Source organism: Zonotrichia albicollis, chromosome 1 (assembly GCF_047830755.1).
Source record: "Zonotrichia albicollis isolate bZonAlb1 chromosome 1, bZonAlb1.hap1, whole genome shotgun sequence".
Classification (NCBI taxonomy): domain Eukaryota; kingdom Metazoa; phylum Chordata; class Aves; order Passeriformes; family Passerellidae; genus Zonotrichia; species Zonotrichia albicollis.
This window is the reverse complement of record NC_133819.1, coordinates 115,639,000-115,661,117: the sequence shown is the minus strand read 5'-3', so window position 1 is coordinate 115,661,117 and position 22,118 is coordinate 115,639,000. Positions and strand designations below refer to the sequence as shown.

Here is a 22,118-nt window from a genome sequence, read left to right as displayed (position 1 = left end):
CTGCCTACCATTTAAATGTCAGAGAGTTCAGCTCAGTAATGCCATGTATTGGAAAGGAAAATTATTTTTTCTCCAGTTTTTATTAAGAACAAAATAGAAACATTAATGGACAAAAAGCATGTCTGCAATTTTAAAGAAGATTAATCTTTCCTTTAGAATTGTTTTTATTTTTCCAGCAGAAGAAGATGAAGATATTTTTTTGTATAGAGAAATGCCACTGCAATTTCAGTGTGATGTCAGGTTTTAGCTGGATATCAGAAGAAAGATTGTCACTTTTGCTATTCACTTCTTTTTTTCACATGCCAACTTAAAAGGCAGATAGTTTCATCAAAATGCATTTCTAGTGTCTGACTTAATTATTTGCCATGGATCACTGACTCTACAACATGTAACAGCCAATTTGGAGTTATGTAAATACTGCAATGTATGCCAGTGAGTACAGTTCTGAAAAGGCATCACTGATGTGCTAAAGATGATAGCACATCTGTATGTATGGCTGTCCAGAAATCCATCTAGGTTCACAAGATTTTTATTATCCATAGCTATCCTAGTGTTTTGAGCAGTCTCTGAAGATAGCTCTCTACAACAGTTGCAGCTTCTGTAAATTAAAAATTTAGCAATCTCAGACAGGACTGAAAACTGGAAGAAATAACAATAGAATATGGAAAGGAAAAAAAAAAATATATATATAATGGAGACACAATAAATAATTGCTTTAGGTTTTAGTTTTTACCTCACGGCAATGCCAAGTCTCTCCTTCTCCAGCTTCTTCAATTTCTAGGCGAACTTTGAATATAGTATTAAATTTCTTACTTAGTTCAATAGAAGTCTCATAAATCTGCTCTTTTTTAAGGGATCCTTTGGGGAATGTGACTGAAGTACAAGTTCCTTTTTCACCACATACAGTTAGGGACATTTTAGGGTTCATGGAACTAGAAGAAATATCACTTGTTGTGACATGGATATCCCAAGTCCCTGTTGAAATAAAACAGCAGTAAAAAAAATCAGTGGGTTTGCTGAATATCCAAAATACTACATCAGTTTGTAAGAGGCTGAGTTAGTGAGGGACTAGCAACCATTCCCACCTTTGTACTGAGCTCAAATACCGGCACATGACAGGTTAACTCCCTATTATTGATTTAGTGAAAAGCAAACTTGGACATCATTCCTTCCATAGCGGTAGCTGATACTTTAGAGATGGGCCAGTCCAAGAGCAACGTGCAGATGAGACTGTGAGTTTCACATTAGAGACTTGGAAAGAGCCATGACAAACTGTTGATTTCTCCCCCTGCCCCTTATAAATATCTCCTGATGATTTTAAATCACTGGTCACCAGCAGCACATTTTTTACAAGATACTACTGGTTATCAGGTTTGCCTTTGGTCAGTGAATATTTTAATTTTAACTTTTTTGGGATTTACTTAAATGAACATGTTAAAATATGCTCCATACATACTACAAGAATATGGTGGTGAGATAAACTGGTCCAGTGCTTGAAAAGGAGTATTTTTATCACACCTCACCACAATTATCTCCACAGCAAAGTAAAAAACTTAATCCATTTCTTCTGTGGAGAAATAATTTTTGCTGAGAGATTAAAAATAGTCCTATATAGTATCACATAGATTTGTTCTACTTTAGGGACTCAGGAAAGACTCCAGGAGAATTTTTGCTAGGTCTTTTTGAAACATTTAGTCACTTAAGCACTGGAGATGAATTGACAGATCCCTGAAGGCTCAGAAAGACTGCAGTCTGGTGTCAGGTAGGCTCCTAAGTAACTTTGGCAACTTAAAATTTCAATCAACAAGACAGTTTTGAAGATCAGAAACTTCATCCAAGAAAATCTCACTAATTTAGCTAGCTTTAATATTTTAATTCATGTTAATAGCATATATGGAAAATTCAGGGTTATCAAAGTCATGGTTTCGATTTTAAAAAATTGAAAATCAGAATTTTTGATCACCTAGGCTACTGCAGAATTGAGCAGAATTTTTTTTAATAGCATGACTTTGCTCTGCTTATGCAAATTGAGACAAAGTATGTATGTGACAATTTCAAATAGCCATTTTGTAAAACAGGTTGTTTTACTTTGAGTAATGGAATCAGACACTCCTGGAGTTTATGTCCATAAACTCCAGCTTCCTACCTCAGCTTCAGAATGTTCAGTAACCACAACAGGAAAGTCTTTGTCTCCTACTATAACTAATGCAAATAAAGCTTTATTGCTTTAGATCAGGTGAGGATCTGTGCCATAAATCCCGCACTTGTTGACATAAAAATTTAGCACTCGCCATCTGTAAAATTATCTAAAATAACTTCAATGTTACGACTTCATGAATAATCCTAAATCTATTTTCATGCCTATGAACATTAAATGTAAATGAAACCAATGATATCTGTGAAAAAATGGAAGTCAAATGAAAATTTATCACATCCCACGTGACATAATCTAGGGTATTTTACCCCTTTAGTACTGTAATACTTGGCCTAAACTATCAATATATAGGTAGCTGGAATCTGTACATTCCAGTCCAGGAATGTATAGATTCTAGTCCAGGACTCTGTCAGTTGGATAGTACAGTGCCATAGGCTGCTATAGCACATAAATTAAATTGTATCATTTCTGATAAATTTGTCAAGATTCAATTTAAAAGCAGCTTCCTTCCTTTTCCTTAGTTAAGTATAAAGCAGTGATCTGGGTTTGCAGGACCTCATTTTGGTAGATGAGGCGATTCAGGGATGGCTTTTGTGAGAAGCCACTGGAAGCTCCCCCTGTGCAGCGGAGCCAATGCCTGCTTGCTCCAAGACAGACCCACCCCTGGCCAAGGCTGAGCCATCAGTGATGGTGAGAGCACCTCTGGGATAAGGTATTTAAGAAAGTGAGGCAGAAAGACCTGCACAATTGTAACTGGAGAAGAGTAGGAAAATGCAAGAGAAACAATTCTGAAGGCCCTCAGGTCATTGCAGAAAAAGGGTGAGCAGAGATTCCCCTGCAGCCCACGGTGAAGACCATTATAAGGCAGCTGTGTCCCTGTGCCCCATGGAAGTCCACAGTGGACCAGAGATCCATCTACAGTCCATGGGGGATCCCATGATGGAGTAGGAGGATGTCCAAAGGAAGATGTGACCTCATGGGAGCCTGCAGTGGAGCCGACTCCCAGCAGGACCTTGTGGCCCCGAGGAGAGAGCCTGTGCTGGAGCAGGTTTCTCCTGAAGAACTACACCCTATGGAAGGAGCCCATGCTGGAGCAGTTCAGGAAGAGCTGCAGCCCACTGGAAGGCCTCACTTTGGAGAAGTTTGGGGAGGACTGTCTCTTGTCATCCCATGCTGGAGTGGAAGAGGAAGGAGCAATAGAGACAACATGATAAATTCACTGCAAGCTTCATTTCCTGTCCTGCTGCACAACTGCATGGGAAGAGGTAGAGAAAATTGGGAGTAAAATTTAGCTCAGGAAGAAGGAGGAAAGGTGTTTTTAGATTTGGGTTTAGTTCTCATTATCCTGCTCTAATTTAATTTGTAATATATTAAGGTAATTTCCCGTAGTCAAGTCAGCAGCAACTGCTGAGTGATCTCTTGACTCATGAACCTTTTGTTGTGTTTTTTTTCTCACTTGTCCAGCTGAGGAGAGGAAGGATGGGCACCTGGCATCCAGCCAGAGTCAACCCAACACAGAGTTCAGTGCTAAAAATCTAATGTTTCTTTCTCAGAAATATTTTCATTCTCTTGTAAAGGCATTAGTGGACTGCTGAAACCCATTTATTTTTATGACAACTTTGTTAGTTTAAATAACTCTCTTCTCTTCTTGATGTGTAAGCCACCATTAATTTGATAGATCACTACTGTGTCCATTTTGAGCATTTCATTAGCTATTCTGAATCTGTCACTTTTTCCCTTACGCTTCCACAACAGAGTCGCCATTTTCTCAGTCATCATATCTTCTTTACAACTATTCCAGCTTAATCTAGTCCTTCTGGACAGAGGTGGCCACAATTACACACAGCATTGCTGATGAAATATCACTGTTTCTCTTTAAAGCTAGTAAGTTACTTTGATTTTCATTAATAATGCCTGCATACACTGTGGGGTCACAGTAACCCTATAGCCATGTCACAGTACTGCCTCAGAATTATCCTGTGATCTTGTAACAAACCCAGGTGTTTCTCATAGTCCTCCTGCTGATGAATTTTTGTAGCAGAAATCATTACAAAACATGGCAGTACAGATCAAATACAGTTTTTGGACCCCTAGCTTGTTAGTTCCTAATTCTTAAAAAATCCCAAAACAATTGAAATGAAACCATGTATCAGAGTTGAGAGCTCCAATAGCAAGTTGAGTTTACACCTAATTGCATACAAGCTGCTTGCCACAGAATTCTGTTGAATTCCTGTCAGTTCTCAAAGTTTATCACACAACCTTTTCATCTGATAGCACTCCCAGCTTTGTAAACCCAAAAGATTTCATTAACATATTCATTGTCTCTTCTCCAGCTCTTTACAATTCTTCCTTTACTACTACTTTTCACTTTCTTGTGATTACCTAATAATTTCCCATAGAGAAAATAAAATTCAATACAAGAATTTGGATTAAATGACATTATATTTGTCTTACTGCAAAATATTTCTGTAGCATCATCTTATTTTACATTCTGTAGCATCATCTTATTTTACATCTCTTTAGTAGAGATGGTGCATTCCTTCTCATTTCTTATTTGCTTCTATTGTCTCAACTATTAATTTCTTCAAAAGCATGTTATAAAGATTTTCATGTGAACAATTACTAGGTCTGTAATCACCTATATTATGCTTTCTGTTCTTTAGATGGAGGCATTATGTTTGTTAAGACTTCATAAAATTGTTTTAAATCCTTGCTATTAGACCTGCCACTGGACTAACAACTACCCTGATTGTCACTCTTTGAGTAAATTGAGCTCAAGGTTCTATTTGTGTTTGAGATTTTCTGATTTCCAGTAAGCTCATTCCATTGGTATCTATGCTTTTTGCTTCCCTGGCCAACATTATGGTTCCTTAATGAGAAGAGAGACAAGGTATTCTATTTGTTTAGGGATTATGATCTTCAGTCTGCACTCTATTGTTCCTGAATAGTTACTCATCTTTGAAAGTTCTTTTAATGAATAAAGGGTTGAAGAACCATTACTGTTTCTTTTACTTCTTTTACAAAATCTTGATCTTGATTTAGCTTGAAATTTAGTAGATTCCATTGTATCCATATAGTTTCTGACCCCTAAGGTATATTGCTCTTTGCTGATTTGTCTTTTATTTATCCATTCTTCATAGGCTCTCTGCTTACTTGTCATATTAATTCTGGATTTACTATACACCCAGACCAAAAATTATTTTCAATAGATACAGCACTGAGTATTAATAACCATAGACATGAAATTATTATCAAATCTGTACTCAGATTTTTGAGGACTATGTCTGTGTGTGGGAAACCAAGGAAGGAAATTGTTTTTACACAGCTATATTCAGACATTAATCAAGGTGCATAACAAGGATGCAAGATTTCTCTCACTTTTCATATTATCCGTGAAGAAATATATGACAGATTTTGACCAATCTTGGGCTTCTCTGAAATTCCCTCAGGAGACACCTGCCTCGCTCTATGGACTATGTAGGACACCTATGGAATCTACTTAATAGAGACTTAGAATACTTGCAGTGGTGAGATACAGCTATTTCTTATTCTGAAATTGTCACTACTCTAGCTGTTCATAATATGCTAATATTTCCATGGTTTTCTGTTCTTCTGTACTATCAGTAACATTATTTCTGTTTTGTTAGAAGATGCAAGATATTCACAAGCGGACTAACCTTAGATGACTAAATATGAGGATATAATCTATTAGTTTTATCTGCAATAATGTATAGTATAAAATTCTCTGAACATAAAAGGAAATATGCAGGATCATGGAAGTTAATAGAGATTAGTTTACAAAATGGTGATACAGAATGCAAACTCACACCTTCAGATTAGTTCAGTTTACATAGCTTGGTCTATCAGTTCTGATTCAGTTTTCATAAATGGACCCAAACCAGCATTTTACACCTCTTCAAGAAAGACACATGAGAGAGCTAAAAAATACAGTATCCTGGCAAAGCATGTTTTCAGTGTCTAAGTTGTTTCTGAATTTTGGTAGTTTGTTAATTAAACAATCTGAATAGAATATTGACTTCAGGTCAACTAACTGTTTGCAAGAACTTGTGCCATTGATATAAGTAAAAAAGAAAACTGCAAATAAAAGCAAATGCTTTCTGCAAATATACGAACATAAGGAAAATCACATTCTGCTAAAAGAGTTTTTGTATCTCTTGTGATTTCATCACTGTTGCAGGAGCCTTCTGCTCTGCATTGAATGCCATATGGAACAACCTACTTCTTTCTGCTTCAGCTTTTTTTCTTACCTCAACTAAAATCATAGTACCTTCATTGCCTCTGTCACTTAATATCTACCTTATGCTCTAGTTTTTCTTTCCTGAGCATTGTAATTGCATTTACCGTCTCAGGAAAGTGTTTGGAGAGAAAATTGGTGTAGGAGAGGGAGTTTACATTCAAGCTATACTGTTTCTGCAATTTGGTTTTAGCCTTAAAAATAACAAAAAAAAAAAAAATTATGGATTACAATTAAAACCAAAGCTGGAAGGAGTTTTGAGGATTTGGACCTTACCATAGATCTTTCCTGTCAACACTTCATTCCTGACTTTTCCAAGAAGTTTCAATGTTCGTTCCATCTGTGCATCACCAACTCCACTGTCTAACCATTGCTGGCAAAGAAATACGTATTGTTCTTCAGTCTTGCCTGATTCATGGATGACAACTTGGTCAAGGTACCATCCAGCTCCATAACCCACATTATGGTGCTCAACAAGCACTTTGCTTAACTGTCCAAGGTCTACTGCTCTCATTTCAGAGATACAAACCTGAGAAGATAGAGGCAACAAGAATAGCAAACTGATTAGACCATACATATTACCATATATATTAGACCATATATATTTGACCTTATCTTCTATCTTTGAGAAGTTTGCATTTGGAAAGACAAATTCCTTTCAATGCTGAAGTATCTTTTTCTGAGAATAAGGAAAGATGTTATAGGTTGACACTCATATTTGGAGAACTTGTTCAGAAACTATGTGGATCCTTGAATATATACATTTTTTCCTCATCATGATCACTGCAGTTCAGGTTTTATTACAAAACACCATCCCTTGTTTTGGATAGAAACAAACCTCTGATCAAAAAACCTAAAGCTCATGAAAACTGAAGTTCAAATAACCCCTCATAAAGGAAACAAAGGGAGTTCTTCAGGAATCAGGATAGACCTGGTAATTTAAATTTCTGTTTGAATAAGACATTTTATTTTAAAACATTTTCAAGTATTTTACATTTTAAGATACCCTATTATTCAAATAGGAACTATTGTATTATTCAACTCTGAACAGAAATACTGTTGATGACTATGCAAACAAAGGAAGATACTGACATTAGAAACTATAACTAAGGCTGTACACGCATACAGGCAAGAATTGATGTGCTCCTCGGATGTAAATAGACATCTGTTAAATATTGCTACGGCTACCAGTAAACAAAAGCTAAATGGCAGCTGCACTAGTGCATGTTGGGATGAATAAATTATGTGAGTGAGAGAATGAATGTGTTCTGTGCAAGATAATATAAGTGGGTGGGTAGATACATGGGCATGTGTGTGGGTGACATTAAAAAAACCCCAGATGGATAGTAGAAACAGACGCTATAATTTTTATTTGTTGCCAACCAATTTGCCACCAGGCAGGAAAAAGGATGAGGACCAGAAAGCAATGAAGGAAGAGATGATTTTTAGAATGAATTATGTCATCTCGTCCATTCTCCTGTCTGTGACAGACTATTCTCCACAATGTGATCAGAAAAAGAAAACATCCAAGTTATTATTCCTAGCACAGCCTTAGGACTTCCAGCATTCATACCTTGTTATATCCACGATATCCTCAAACAGTTACCATGGCAAGTTATACCCCTGCATGTAAGTAAATGTAGCCCAAAATAAGATCTAGCTGGGAGGAACATCTTGCAAATAACTTTTTGGGAGCACTCATTGCTTTTTAATTTTATTCTTTGTAATTCTAAGCCAAATATAATTTTCCTGTCAGTCTACATGACCTTTGACTTAGAGGAAATATCCTGTATTGCTAACATTCATGTTCCTTCACAGCTAACTCTAATTGAGAAAGGGACCTATCATTAGTTTCATTCTTTGTGATAATAATTAACATTCATTAGACAACAGTGGTCATAATCACCCATTGTTATCAACGAATTCTCATAATAATACATTAAATTGCATACTCCCTCAGCATTAGTAATAATGTACTTTTGGTTGATGTCATTACATTTCTTTTTCCCTTCAGTATAAAGACATTTGGAACTGTATTAAACACACTACTGGATGTACAATTAATGAAACCCAAAATGATTTTATTTAAACTGTTTTGCAAACTCATTTTAATCTGTTTCCTTACACTTGGTTGAAATTTTCTGTCTTCCTAGCTTTTCCTTATATTCATTATCAGTCAAGAGAGATCCTTTTTTTTGTATCTCAAGCTTCCTTAACTTTGTTTTCTTTGCCTGTCCATTCCACATTTTTCAGGGATATTGCTGACATAATCTTGTCTCTCAAGACAGCTTGCCCTTTATATTCCTTTCTTTCACCTTCTAGTCTTAGAAACTCTCACTAAAACCCCATTCCAACTTTTTAATTGAAGTACTTCTATGTAAAAGGAATGAAGACTGGTAGTAGTATTTTAAATTGCAGAACCATCTAGTCCATCACGTATAGTGTTGCCAACAGCTACCACGAACAGATTTCTGTGAAGAGTTGAAAACAGGGCAAATACACAGAGATGCTTCTTGAATATAAAGTCTCTCAGCCTTTTGCAATTTGTGGTGCAGAGATTGTCTGAGCAGAGATTATGTCTTTGCACTTAACATCCTCAGCGGAAAGTCGTCTTCCATGACAATGTGCAATGGCTTTTTGCACCAATATGTCTTTACCATCTGCAACACCTTGTGCCAGAAAGTAAAATGTATTAATTACACATTGAGCAAAAAGCCACCTCCTTTTGTTTTGAATCTGCCACCTGCACATTACATTGAATGCTCTTGAGCTCTTGCATTTCACAAAGAAATAGAAATGTTTATTTTCTCTATGCTATTTAATATTTTTTTCTCCCTCACCTTTCCTCTCATCATCTCTTTTCCAGAATAAATATACTTGTTTGCTTCACTGTTCTTTGTATAGAAGATATTTCATATCACTTGACATTCTTCTTGCACTTTTTAAGACAAATGAATCAACAAAACACAGCATCTATTATGCATCTGCACTAGTGAACGTCTTTGGAGGTATGACTGTGTTTTCTGCCTTAAGTGGCTGGATTTTTTTGTTTTGTTTTGGGGATTTTTTAAAATAGTTTCTAAACATTTTTGTTCTGTTTTCCTTTTGTTTTGCTTCTACTGGGATGATATCCTACTACTTCCATATTTCAGAGCCCATCATTTTGCATGCAAATTTAAAGGGTTATTCCTCCTCACAGACACCGCTTTTCATTTAGCTACAAAGAATTTAATCTGCCATTTTATTACCCATTCACTGTGTATGAGGTTCTTCTGCAGTCTCTGCCACCAGCTTTAATATTTATTACCTTAAATAGCTCAGTATGGTCAGAACATTTTGCCATCCCACTGCTCAACCTTTTCCCAGGAACCTATCAAACAATGAAGAACATGAACACACAAAATACCTAAACTGAGGAACACTTTCATTGTCAGGGAGCATAAAACCTGCTCCCTGAAAACAAAGAATCTGCTTGGGAAGACACTCAGCACTCGGCAGCTCAACATAGTGGCTGTGAATTCTTTATAGCTAACAGCTGTATTACTGACTCTGTATTAACATCCAGTATGAAATGCCATGTGAATTATTTCTTTTTGGACTTCTTTTCCAGATTATGACACTGATCATATGCCTTTACACCTTTGATTAACCCTTCTAGTTGTCCATAAACATTTGCCCTCAAAAACGCTGAGGATTAACCTGTATTTTTAATAATATTATCCAGATAATCAAAGTCATAAAGCTTTTCTTATATCATTGTAGCATAGTTCCGACTAAGACAGCAGGATTCTGAAAAAAGATGGCATCTTAGAAAAAAGGAAGTATTATTGAAGAGTCAGAACAACATATAGAAAAATCTAAGTAGGAAGATTAAAGACACATTCTTCTTTGCAAAGAACAATGCAGCAATACAAGTGCCCAGAGGGTAGATGTCCGGTTTACTCCCCGAAAGGTTGTGGTGGTGGAGCCCAGCCAGGGACCACCAAATGTCCGGTTTATCTCGGCTGTTTGAGGGGCCTGAAAAGGCCCAGGGTGGCCTTGGGGCAGCCCGCGTATCGAAGGATGAGAAGAGGCTTCAGTTCTTCTTTCTGGTTTTATGTTTATTAATTGTTTATCTAAAAGATGTTCTTTCAGCCACCAGAGATCTGCTCAGCAGTCAGCCATGGGCACACAGTCTCTGCCCTCCGGGGCAGGCACCTATCTTTATACCCATTGTGACGTGTACAATATTTATCATTTTTCCCCAATACCATCTATTGTTATAACTCGGTGTACTCTTAGTAATAACCAATCCAAAAATGCCACCGTGGCCAAAGAAGATGGAGGAGAAGAGGAAGAAGAAGGAGGGCAGGACACACCCCAATTCCTCCATCTTACTCCTCTAAACCCCCCTGTACATAAATCCTAAACCCTGTTTCTCACTCTCTAATTAACTAATCCCTTCACCATTCACCCTGTGAAGCCCTCATCCTTGTCGTCTCCTGTGTAGGGTTAAAGTCCAGCTACCAGACACTTCTGGCAACATTCCAGGAGTCCCGAGCCCCCCAGGGTCTCGGAGGCTCAGCATCTCAGGACTGAGATCTTGAGATCCGACAGGTAGAGGTCTATAAAGCATGGGAGAAGCAAAGAGAAAGTGATGTGGAAGAAAACCTTCACTGTTTTCCAAAGAAAGATGTGGAATGAGATTTAGGTAGCATGTGAAAGTTTAGTTGTACTCAGGTAGAAAGTCAAGTGCAACTAAATTGACACAGGAGACTATGGACACTTATCACAGGTCTATAGAAGAATTTATACAAATTCATGGAAGAAAAAGTATCAATGTCAAGAGTATGACTCTGGAACAAAACGATGTGGCTGCCTCTCGAATTTCTAAGCTCAAAAAGACATAATAAATCTAGTGATGTAAGTGTAAGGCTAGGAAAGCAGTGGAACAGGTTGCCTAGGAAAGTTATGGTATCTCAGGCATGACAGAGCATAAGAAACAGTGTGAAAACATGCAGAAGATTCTGCTTCATTGTACAGGATGAATTGATCTAGTGCTCTCAGTTCAGGATATGGGTGAACATGCTGTGCGGATATAATCATTAATATGGTAAAAAGCAAAGGTTAACCAGAAAATCTCTCCTAGGATTTATCTTGAGCAGACAATTATGTCTACAACCAGGTTTGCCTGTTTGCAATTTAACAGATAAATGGATTAATTAACATATAGTAGCTAACACATTTAAAATCTTTCTTTCAACTCTATCTGGGTGGATTTAAAAAAAAAATTAAAGGAGCAGCCACAGGAAGTAGCCCTGATATTTCTATACTAGCTTCACAAATAGGTGAAAATCAAGCCATGGAATTTCATATATGATTGGATGCAGTTTCAGATTCTAAGAACATTTACCAGGAGTTTGTGGATTTTAGATTTATTTGTATTCAAACTATTCCTAAACTGGAATCTCAATTCAAGTGAAAGGCCTGTACTTAGCAAGCAACACATTCTTTCCACAGGTTACCAGAGTGTAACATTCATGCTGGTATTTCATAATTGGAAAGAAATATGTTATTAGAAAATAATAAAATTAAATACATTAAAAAAACATGTAAGGAAAATTACTCAGTACTAACCTGCCCTGTTTCAAAATGTGAGTGCCCGAGTCTCCTTTTGCAGGAATCTCCCCACTCTCCAAATACTGTGACAAATACATCTGCATCAGTTCCTGATGCAGGAAGTGCTCCTGTATGGACATTGATGAAGTAAAGGACTTCTGCCATGAAAAATCAGTGACACAAGACATTACCAAATGAGATTATTAGCAATTTAATTACCAAATATTATAAACCAATATATTTTAAGTACAAGATTAATTTCAACACCAAGGAATTAAGTTATAGGAATTTACATCAATTTTCTGAGTTTCATATGGATTGCTAGCTATCTCACAGCACACACTACAGCATTAGGGATGAAATGTCTTTTATGAATCAATGCAAGAATCCATGCTCGCATTACAGAAGGAGAAAATACCCAACTACTGGATTCTGGAATCACCTGAAAGACTCAGACTGATTTTATCATGCTTTTTAAAATAAACAGGAGTTTTTTGTAGGAATTACAGATCTTAAATTGAGTTAGGATTTACCAACTCTAACATATTACCAAAGAAAAAAACACACACATAGATTATGAAAGACACTTTTTCTTCTGGATCAACTGAACTGTGTTTAAATCTCATATTTTGAGAATTATGGCCAACATTATTTAATGTTCAGCAGAAATGGCTCAGCTATTTATACAAATATGCATTGTTATTATTCTTCATAACAAAGGATGGCTTGCCATGACTTTTGTCTGATGAGTTATACAGTACATATTCCTTCAGGCAGCATGACAGAGGATTTTTAATGGGTTCTGTGAAGAATTAAATGTTATAACAGACTCTTAAGATATATTTCCATTTGCAGTCTAGCCTCCAGTTAGATATTACATGCAAAAGGGTTTAAATATTTTAACTAAGACTTCTGTTCACAGTGTAATGAATGAGAATTCTTTTCTACATATTTCATAAAATGTAATCTGAACAAAGGAAGATATCATATTTTAAGTACAATGATGAAATGAAATATGGCTTCAGGGGCAGAAATAGGGGTTGAAGAAAACCTAAAAAACTCTGCATTTTCTCTTTGTAATCCATGCCATTACAACTTCACATCTGCCTTTTTTTAATCTGTGAATTATTCCCTCATTAAGTGTAAATCACTCATTGTCTGAAAACTGCCATGCAAATATACTAACTGGGCTTTGTGCATTTTTCAGACTTTCAAATTGGTACTTATTCTAGTGAAAACAATACATGTCAGTTGTTTTAAAACAGAAGAAAGTGCTTTAACTAGATATCTGTACACAGCACTTACAGGATGGCCAGGTTATCAGATCCAGCCAGCATCGGTTTAGGAGGGGTAGATCATGCTTGACCAACTTGGTCTCTTTTTATAACCAGGTGACACATCTGGTGGATGTAGGAAAGGCTGTGGATGTTGTCTATTTGGACTTCAGCAGTGCCTTTGACACTCTCTCCCACAGCATCCTCCTGGAAAATCTGGCAGCCCATGGTTTGGACAGGAGCACTCTGTGCTGGGTTAGGAACTGGTGCATGGCTGGGCCCAGAGAGTGATGGTGAGCAGTGCTGCATCCAGCTGGGGCCTGTCACCAGGGGGGTCCCTCAGGGTCTGTGCTGGGGCCAGTTCTGTTCTGTATTTTTATTGACAACATGGATGAGGGGATTGAGTCTTTCATCAGTAAATTTGCAGATGACCCTAAGCTGGGAGCGTGTGCCAATCTGTTGGGGGGTAGGACAGCTCAGCAGAGAGACCTGGAATGGTTGGATGGATGGGCAGAGTCTAACAGGATGAAGCTGAACAAGTCCAAGTACTGAGTCCTGCATTTTGGCCGCAATAGGCCCCTGCAACTTTACAGGCTGGGGACAGTGTTGCTGGACAGTGCCCAGGCAGAAAGGGACCTGGGGGTGCTGGTCAAGAGCTGACTGAGCATGAGCCAGCAGTGTGCCCTGGGGGCCAAGAAGGCCAAGGGCATCCTGGCCTGCATCAGGAACAGCGTGGCCAGCAGGAGCAGGGAGGTCATTCTGCCCCTGTACTCGGCACTGGTGAGGCCACACCAGGAGTGCTGTGTCCAGCTCTGGGCCCTCAGTTTGGGAAGGACATTGAGAGGCTTGAGCACATCCAGAGGAGGCAAACGAGGCTGGTGAGGGGCTTGGAACACAAACCCTGTGAGGAATAGCTGAGGGAGCTGGGGGTGTTTAGCCTGGAGAAGAGGAGACTCAGAGGTAACTTTGTCATTCTACAACTCCCTGAAAGGTGACTGTAGTCAGGTGGGGTTGGTCTCTTTCTCCAGGCAGCAACTGGCAGAACCAGAGGACACAGTCTTAAGCTGGGTCAAGGGAAATATAGGTTGTATATTAGGAAAAAGATTTTACAGATTTTACAGCAGTAGTGATAAAATACTGGAATGGTCTGCCTGGGGAGTTGGCAGAGTCACTATCCCTGGATGTGTTTAAAAAAAGGTTGGATGTGACACTAGGTGCCATGTTTAGTTGAGGTGCTGGGGCATGGCTTGGACTCAGTGATCCTGAAGGTCTCTTCCGACCTAGTGATTCTGTGATTCTCTGATCCCACAGTTTATTGAACAAATAGTTAAAAGTAATTTTGACTGTTTTTTAAATATATATAAAATGCTTGGCAATCTTGTGCCTTGTGTTCATCCTATTAGGCAGTTTACAATTCTGTATTTGTGCATGCATTTGCTCATGTATTTATTTTTTATTTTAATAGCATACCCCTGAGTGGTGGCTGGTCTGGCCTGACTGCAGCAAGCTCTGTCACGGTCTCAGATCCATCTTCTCCAAACAGACATGAGGCTTCAGTGTGAAAGCTCAACTCTTGCTTAGTGTCCAGGTCTTTCAGCTGAAGCTGTAGGCAGAATCAGAGAAAGAAATTAATTTATTTGAATTATTTAATTTCCTGTTTCCATCCCAATAGAAACTGCCCTTTTATCCATTTTTTACTCCTGCACACACTTTATAACAGCTATCTGATTCTGCATAACAGTTAGAGCAGCTTCTTAAAGCTGCTAATTTTGCAGCTGGATGTTTATATGTGTATTCTTCATTGCATATCAACACAAGTATAGGACCCATTTGTAAGGAACCAATGAGAGATTCAGCTTAAATTGACCTGTATGTGTCTGCAATTTCAGAATATCAAATGAATGCAGTTACATCAATCTTAGTAGCATATGCCCATTTTGCAAAAACATTTGCTTTGCTACTTTTTATTTCTTTAAATGAGTCTTGCTATATCCAGGTAGGATTTTCAAAGTTGGCAGAAATTAGGTGTCCAGTGGCTTTCAGGGCTGCCGGTGGAAATAAGTTGTTTGAAGAATGAATTTCAATAGAATGGGCAAGCTTAGGTCCAGCTTCATTCTACTTGGCTTTAAGTATTTATTGGAGAGTGAAGAAATTAGATTCCAAGTGTGTGGACTTAGAACATCCAAACCAGCTGAAGCACAGGCTTAGGAGCTCACATATCTCTGCTGAGAGGGTCAAGGTGTAAATCAGGTTCACGGGAGGTCAACTCAGATCACGTACTCTACCCTAGGTCAGGTTATAAAATCTATCAAGTTTATGCAGAAACATTTGTGGTAACTATTACATGCAGTATTGAACTTCAAAAATAGCCAATGACCGCAAGTTTGCGGAAACAGTTTCTTTAGTCTTCAGGATCTCTTTGTGTAGAAATAGCATATCCAAGACATTTAAAGCAAAAGGAAACAAAACAAAACAAAAAATTAATTTCATGAGGACAGTAAGTAATTGGAATTCCTAGGCGAGGATTCTCAAAATTATTGTGGTCGCTTCTTTCCAGTACTGACAGCAGTGCAACAGCAAAACTTTGTGTTCATCATGCAGAATAAACATAAAGTGCTTGGAAATCCTGAGTACAGGTTTCCTCACACAGATTTTAACTACAAGCTTTGAGATGTATAAATATTTATATAATTGAATGAGATAAACTAAATTATTGGGAATTTGACAGTTCCGCTCTCATAAATTTTGTCAGACTAAGTTGCTCTTGAGTTCTTAGAAAAGCAATGACCTAACATTTTACATTGCTGCTTATTCTTTCTGTCCAGTGATTTACAAGATCAGTCACAAGGCTTCCAGATGAAAATAAATGATAAGCCATAACCATTTCCAGACTTAAACCATTAATTACTTTAATAAAATCTAGATTTATTTAGGTGGCGTTAAATTCCACTAAAATTGCAGCCCATTGTTTACAAAACATAGGGTTTTTTTTTTTCACGTGCAATAACAAAATCTTTTATATTAAATGTATAACAACTTCTTATACAAAAATATTTCCCACTAACTTTTATCAATATGTGCAACCCCAAATATCAATACACATCACAAACTCCTATTTGTCATAAAATTGCACTAAGGTTTACCTGCATATGCAGGCAGACAGCCTGCAGAAAGTGGATTTATAAAAATGAGGTGTGTAGATTTATGCAGACTTTGGCCTTAAAATAAAACATACCTGAAAAATTCTTGCCAGTTCTAAGATTACATCTAAGTGCGAACTTAATCTTCAAATCATATAGTGTTTCTATATTCTAAACAAATGTGAAAAATGGGTTTGTATTCTATTTTAGGAAATATCTATTTAGGAAATATCTTGCTCTTTTTGAGCAAAAAATAGCTATTCATTCTGTAGTACATAAATCTTCAGAATTTACAAAAAATACATAAATTTTAGCTAAGGTTATATAATTGACTACATAATTTTGCAGAAAACTGTGGGAGATAACAGGAAAAATTCTGGTACTTGGAATAACCCTGTAAACACGAAAGTAGAGAAGACCGAGTATCAAAACAAATGTAGGGATTTCATCTCCTTTTTGCACTTTCATCTGTGTTTCTGAGAAATTCCTGGAACTCTGAATATTATTTCTTTCACTTAAAAAGAAATCAAAGAAGGTAATTTTATTTTGTTGGGGCTGGGTTTGACCACTGATTCATAGTAAGCTTATGCATCCTGACAGCTGCCTGTAATTTTTCTTTTTCTATAAACATCTCTATTTTTTTCTACATTGTAAGAATCCTACTAGAGTGAGACCAACTTGTTACATTTTAGACTATGCTTCCATGAATAACTAATTTATAAATAGACTATTTAATTGGTATTAGATATTATAAGCTTATTAATGCCAAAAGCAATAGATATTATTGTGGCTTGTGCTGTGGGTTGCACATGCATACAAGAAACTACTAAGGTGCATGGCAACCTACTGACTTCTTGTAGATTGTAACAATTTACAGCTACTAATATACCAATAATTAAATAATTGTGAAGTATTTGAAAATACAGAAAAAAATCACTTAGCCAGTTGCATAGGGTTGTTTTGGAAAAGAAAGCAGAAAGCAAACTATTACATTTATGAATTTTCTACCATGTTTTGAGCCACCAGGTCTGGAGGATGAAGCCTTACATTACAAAGTGGACATATTAAATGTAGTGTCAAAATATTTTTCAATGCTTTATCAAATGGCGTGGAGATGCATATTTGAAATGAGAAATTAGCTTTGCTTACCTATTCTTTCCATTTTTATAGCCTAAACAGAGAGTAAAATATTAACTGACACAGAACACATTTGGGGAGAAAATGTAAGATAAACACCTCCTCTATCCCCAGAGGAGCTCATAAATTCAGACTCAACATTCCTTTGAGTGTCACAAGCCCATTCACATTTTAGTCTGGAGTGCAGCATTTCCCATCAGAATAGTTTCTGGAGTCTTTATGCATTTAAGGAATCATCTTGATCTTTCAATTCCATAGCAGGGTTAAGGGACTCTGTGGCACAGTTCAGGAAATCATTCTTTTACATCAGATTAATTCAGTGTTAATCCACAATGGGATTTTTTTGCCCTTGCCTATAGGCAGAGCTCATTGACACAATTTTTCCTTGAATTAACCTTCAAGTTTAAGTATTAAAGATACTTTTAAATTCTAATTCTATTGTAAGATTGACAGCATGAAGTCCTTTCTCCATTCCCTTTTATGAGAATTCTTAAAGACGTATAAAACTACAATCAGAGGTTTGAGGCCCACTCATGGCCATATTGCAAAGAACTGATACTGAATATTATCTTAATTGGCTTCCACAGGTAGGTTGGTCTGTGTGGAGACCATCAGTATTTCCATGCAGGAATTAACATTTCCTAACATCAGCAGTATGAACTGTGCATAATGGGTGTGCACACCAGTGGAGAGCTATAGCAATATGCACTTCAGCAGGTGCAAACAAGGTTGGACTACCCACAAAGAGGTCTGCAAGCTGTAGGCAGTCGTTTGTAGATACCGGGTAACTGAGACCATCTGTATCTCAACAAAAGTTATTTACTGTTCTGTTGAAAATTATTGCAAGTTTACATGTATTGTATTTGGAATACCTTGTGGAGTTTAATTCCTCTTCTCAAGGATGGACCACATAACAAAAAGGAGACTTTTGTTATATCTCCAATGTCACCAGTGGTCAACTGTTAAAAAAAAATAATAATAAATAAATATATGTTGTATGCAACAGTTTGCTCGGCATACTTTAAACCCAAAACAAGATAAATACAACAGATAATAATATTGGTCAATGAGGTTAGTGTTAGGATGAGGAAGTACTATTAAGAGTGCAAGTTAATTCAGACTCACATTTGTATTATAAATTATGTCTATTTTTTACTGAAGGAAAGGGTTCCAGAGCATAGGCCAACACAACAAAAGGAAGGAAATGTACAACTGAAATCTGTATTTTCAAGGCCAGTTCTTTCCCCCTGACTTAATTCAAATTAATGAGGTTTTTCACATAATATTTGGCATTTCCTCAAGAGAGTTTTCTTTCAAGTGATATGTTTTGGCCCACAAGTGAGAAGTTCTCCAAGATGTGTTTATTTAAGACACAGAGAAATAAACATTAACTCTGACAAACAACCAGTACACATAAAGTAACATATATTGGCTACAATTCTTATTTTACTGAAATTATTTGGTAAGACTTGTATGAAGTAGAAAAGAAACCAACCAAAAAGGGAGTATCATTCAGATTTTGAACTTTCTGTGCAGGGGATTTCCCTTTTCTTCCAAATGCAACAACTTGAATGTTAGGAACATCTTCTGGTACTTGTGTGCAGTGCACCCAGGCTTGCCATCGCCCTCTACTTTTTGCATCTAAATTTTCCATGGGAAGTGATGTCACAGACGTCTCTGCAGTAAAAGTAAACCTATATTTAGAACAATATCTGTTATAAAGCAGTAGAAACCCAAAGATTGTATTGCCTGGTAGTGCCGGATGTAGCACAGGAAATTCAGCAAAAAAGCCACAAACCCCTCATTGCTCATGTTAGTCCCGTGCAGGGGTAGAAAACCAGGCCAGTGGCCTCATGGATCCATGTCACACTTACACAGAGGCCATGCCTCTTCTCTTTGTATTTTTCCAAGGAGAGGAAATGTCCTGCTAGAGGAGAATCTTTCAATACTGGCATTTCAAATTTCTCCATCCCAGGCACAATTTCTTCCCCTTTGTTCACAGAAGGCATGATTCACCTTGGTCCAGGCCCAGCCCCTCACCATTGGGGTGCCAGTGCCAAGTTCTTCCTACTGTGTGATGTAACCTTATACCAGTTGTGAACTGCTCTGCCATGCAGGAGTGATTCATGGAAATGAAGGACACTTCTGCTTGTATTACCTTTGAGTGGAATTTCAACTTCTGTATAATCTTCCTTGGAGTGTTTATTGATCCATCCATCATGAAAAAAAACATGTGTAGAAAAAGGGTAGAAGACTTCTTTTATAAGAATTTTTTCCAAAAACCACCCATCTGATTGAAAATAAACAGGACATTATTAATTTATACCTTTTAAGCAACAAAATATCCTGTATATGCAGTCATAAGTTTCTACCTTCATCAAATCAATAAAAGGTTTTCTTTAGACAGACTTATTTAGGAAATAAAACTTCTGAAAATATATTGGCTATGTGTATGTGTTTTTATCTGTTCCACTACACTCCAAAATAATAAATGTTTTTACAGATCTTGTTAAATTAATTGTAAATTAAATTAAATGAGATAGATTTGCTGTAATGATCTATTACATCTCAAAGTATGGAAAGGCTTCTGCATGCAGACTTTAGACACAAGATAGCCCAATAGGAAATAATATTATCAGTGTCCTAATGGAAAAAGGATCATGACTTCTATGACATTTACTATTGGAAAATCCACTCATCCCACAGCTTTCTTTCTGGAGAGATATCATTCTATACAATAAGGAACAAAATTCACCTAATTTTATCTTGATTTGAGACCATGATTATTTGGAAACAAGGCATTTGTAGAGTTAGATCTCTGAGTCTTGGTAAACTTGGTTACACTCCCAGTCTTGTTGAAGTGAATGGAAGTTTGAGTATTCATTTTAATGTTACTGTCTAGCAAATAGTCTCCCATCCTGTTTTTCTGAGTCCGAGTTTAACCTACAGAGTCATTTTGTAATATTGGGGTTTTTTAGAAAAGAAGAAAGAACAAGAGACTCAGGTTATCATACTCTGGAACAATCATTTCCATTATCAACATTATCCTGCAGGAGTAAAATACCTGTAGAATCTCTATTCTGTTGTCTTTAAAAAACAATGGGCCAAAATTGTAGCCAAAGGATTGAATAAAATACCAATTCATGATACTCCTTGCTGTTGGTATTTATTTTCAAGAAATAAGCAAATTTTTTTAGCTACAGTAGCTGCTTTGGAGTCAGTATTAGGATGAGAAAAAATGCAGCAGCAATAAAGCCTTTTTATCTGCCAGTCAACCTCACATATGCAGGATCCCTTAAAAAATATTTTGCATGGATTTGAAGGAAAGAATCTGTGAGGCCAGAACAGCCTTTCTTCTGTGCTCAGCTTCTCAATCTAATGAAACAATTTTATGTTCTCATATTTACATAGAAGCATATAGCCCTAAATTCCTTTTTTTGACTTATCCATCATCTAAAAATGTACAGGAAGAAGAAATTTACAAAATTTCAAAAGCGTGATGGTATAGCACTTCATGAAAAACAAAAGCTTTGTTGACTCTGCTTGTAAAAAGATAGAAACTTCAATGGAGGACAATTCCATATATAATTTTACGATTTTATATTGTCACAACATTTCCTTAGAATCCCTTGCAGATTTTAGTAAAACCAAGCTGTATCTGGATACTTGACATATATAATACAAAAGAAGTAATGAACAGCAGAAAATGGAAATGAATTTCATATTTTCTAATTTCTTAAAAAACATGTTTGTGTTAAATTTCAGATATTTCTGAAGCACTAAGGTCACCTAAATCTAATAATCTACGTCATTATAATCTTACATTAACCGAAAAAATTACCAACCTTTTCTTAGACTTTTAAATCCAACACAAACTTGATTCAACTTGCCAAGGTATACAGATTTGATTTTGAAAATATCCACCTGCAATATGAAAATAATCAAAATTATATTTTTAGTTAAACTTAATAGGGGTCTGGTTTTGAGTATTTATCAGTTTAGCCTGGTGTGTTGGATCATTGTTTTTCACCGTGATAGAAGCAAATTTATCTCATCTATGCCATTTAATTGTGTTTGACTTCATAATTAAATATTATGTATTATAGTTCATCTTTTCTTATCCAGTTGATATTATGAATTATGAATTTCAGAATGTCTCTGTATTTAGTAGGAATTATTTTTGGAAAAATCAGACACATGCACTGGCAATAAAATTCTCATTTCTCATAACTTCGTGGACTGAAATAAAGAAATCCTAGTGTGTTGAAAGTTACTTTGGTCCAGAACCTACCTTGCAATGAAACTGATAAATACTAGATGTCTAATAATTATGAAAATCTGGAGCAATTTCATTTTCACTAAAATTCATAGTTAATTCAGTGGAAATTAGGCATGTAAATAGGAAGTAACTGAATGGTATCTGTGAAGATTTCAACCACTGTGCTTTTGGGATATGGATGTCTCCTTGAAATCATCTCTATAATAGGCCACATTTTCTACATACAACAGACTTGAATGACCAATACACTTCATGGAGTCTTTCCTGTTTTCCATACCTT

The 22,118-nt window shown here is 36.6% G+C and overlaps 1 protein-coding gene across 1 annotated transcript in view; it reads right to left on the bottom strand.

The window, feature by feature from the left end:
• The window catches only part of LOC113458545 (lipoxygenase homology domain-containing protein 1), a 168,715-nt gene that overhangs the window by 34,627 nt on the left and 111,970 nt on the right, over window positions 1–22,118 (bottom strand). The window contains exons 38-45 of the mRNA XM_026791313.2: window positions 21,405–21,483; window positions 19,718–19,849; window positions 19,055–19,236; window positions 18,432–18,518; window positions 14,753–14,885; window positions 12,027–12,166; window positions 6,687–6,939; window positions 734–975 (exon numbers count right to left, since the gene is read on the bottom strand). Of these exons, the coding sequence (XP_026647114.2) occupies window positions 734–975; window positions 6,687–6,939; window positions 12,027–12,166; window positions 14,753–14,885; window positions 18,432–18,518; window positions 19,055–19,236; window positions 19,718–19,849; window positions 21,405–21,483 (1,248 nt within the window). The remainder of the gene's footprint in view (window positions 1–733; window positions 976–6,686; window positions 6,940–12,026; window positions 12,167–14,752; window positions 14,886–18,431; window positions 18,519–19,054; window positions 19,237–19,717; window positions 19,850–21,404; window positions 21,484–22,118) is intronic.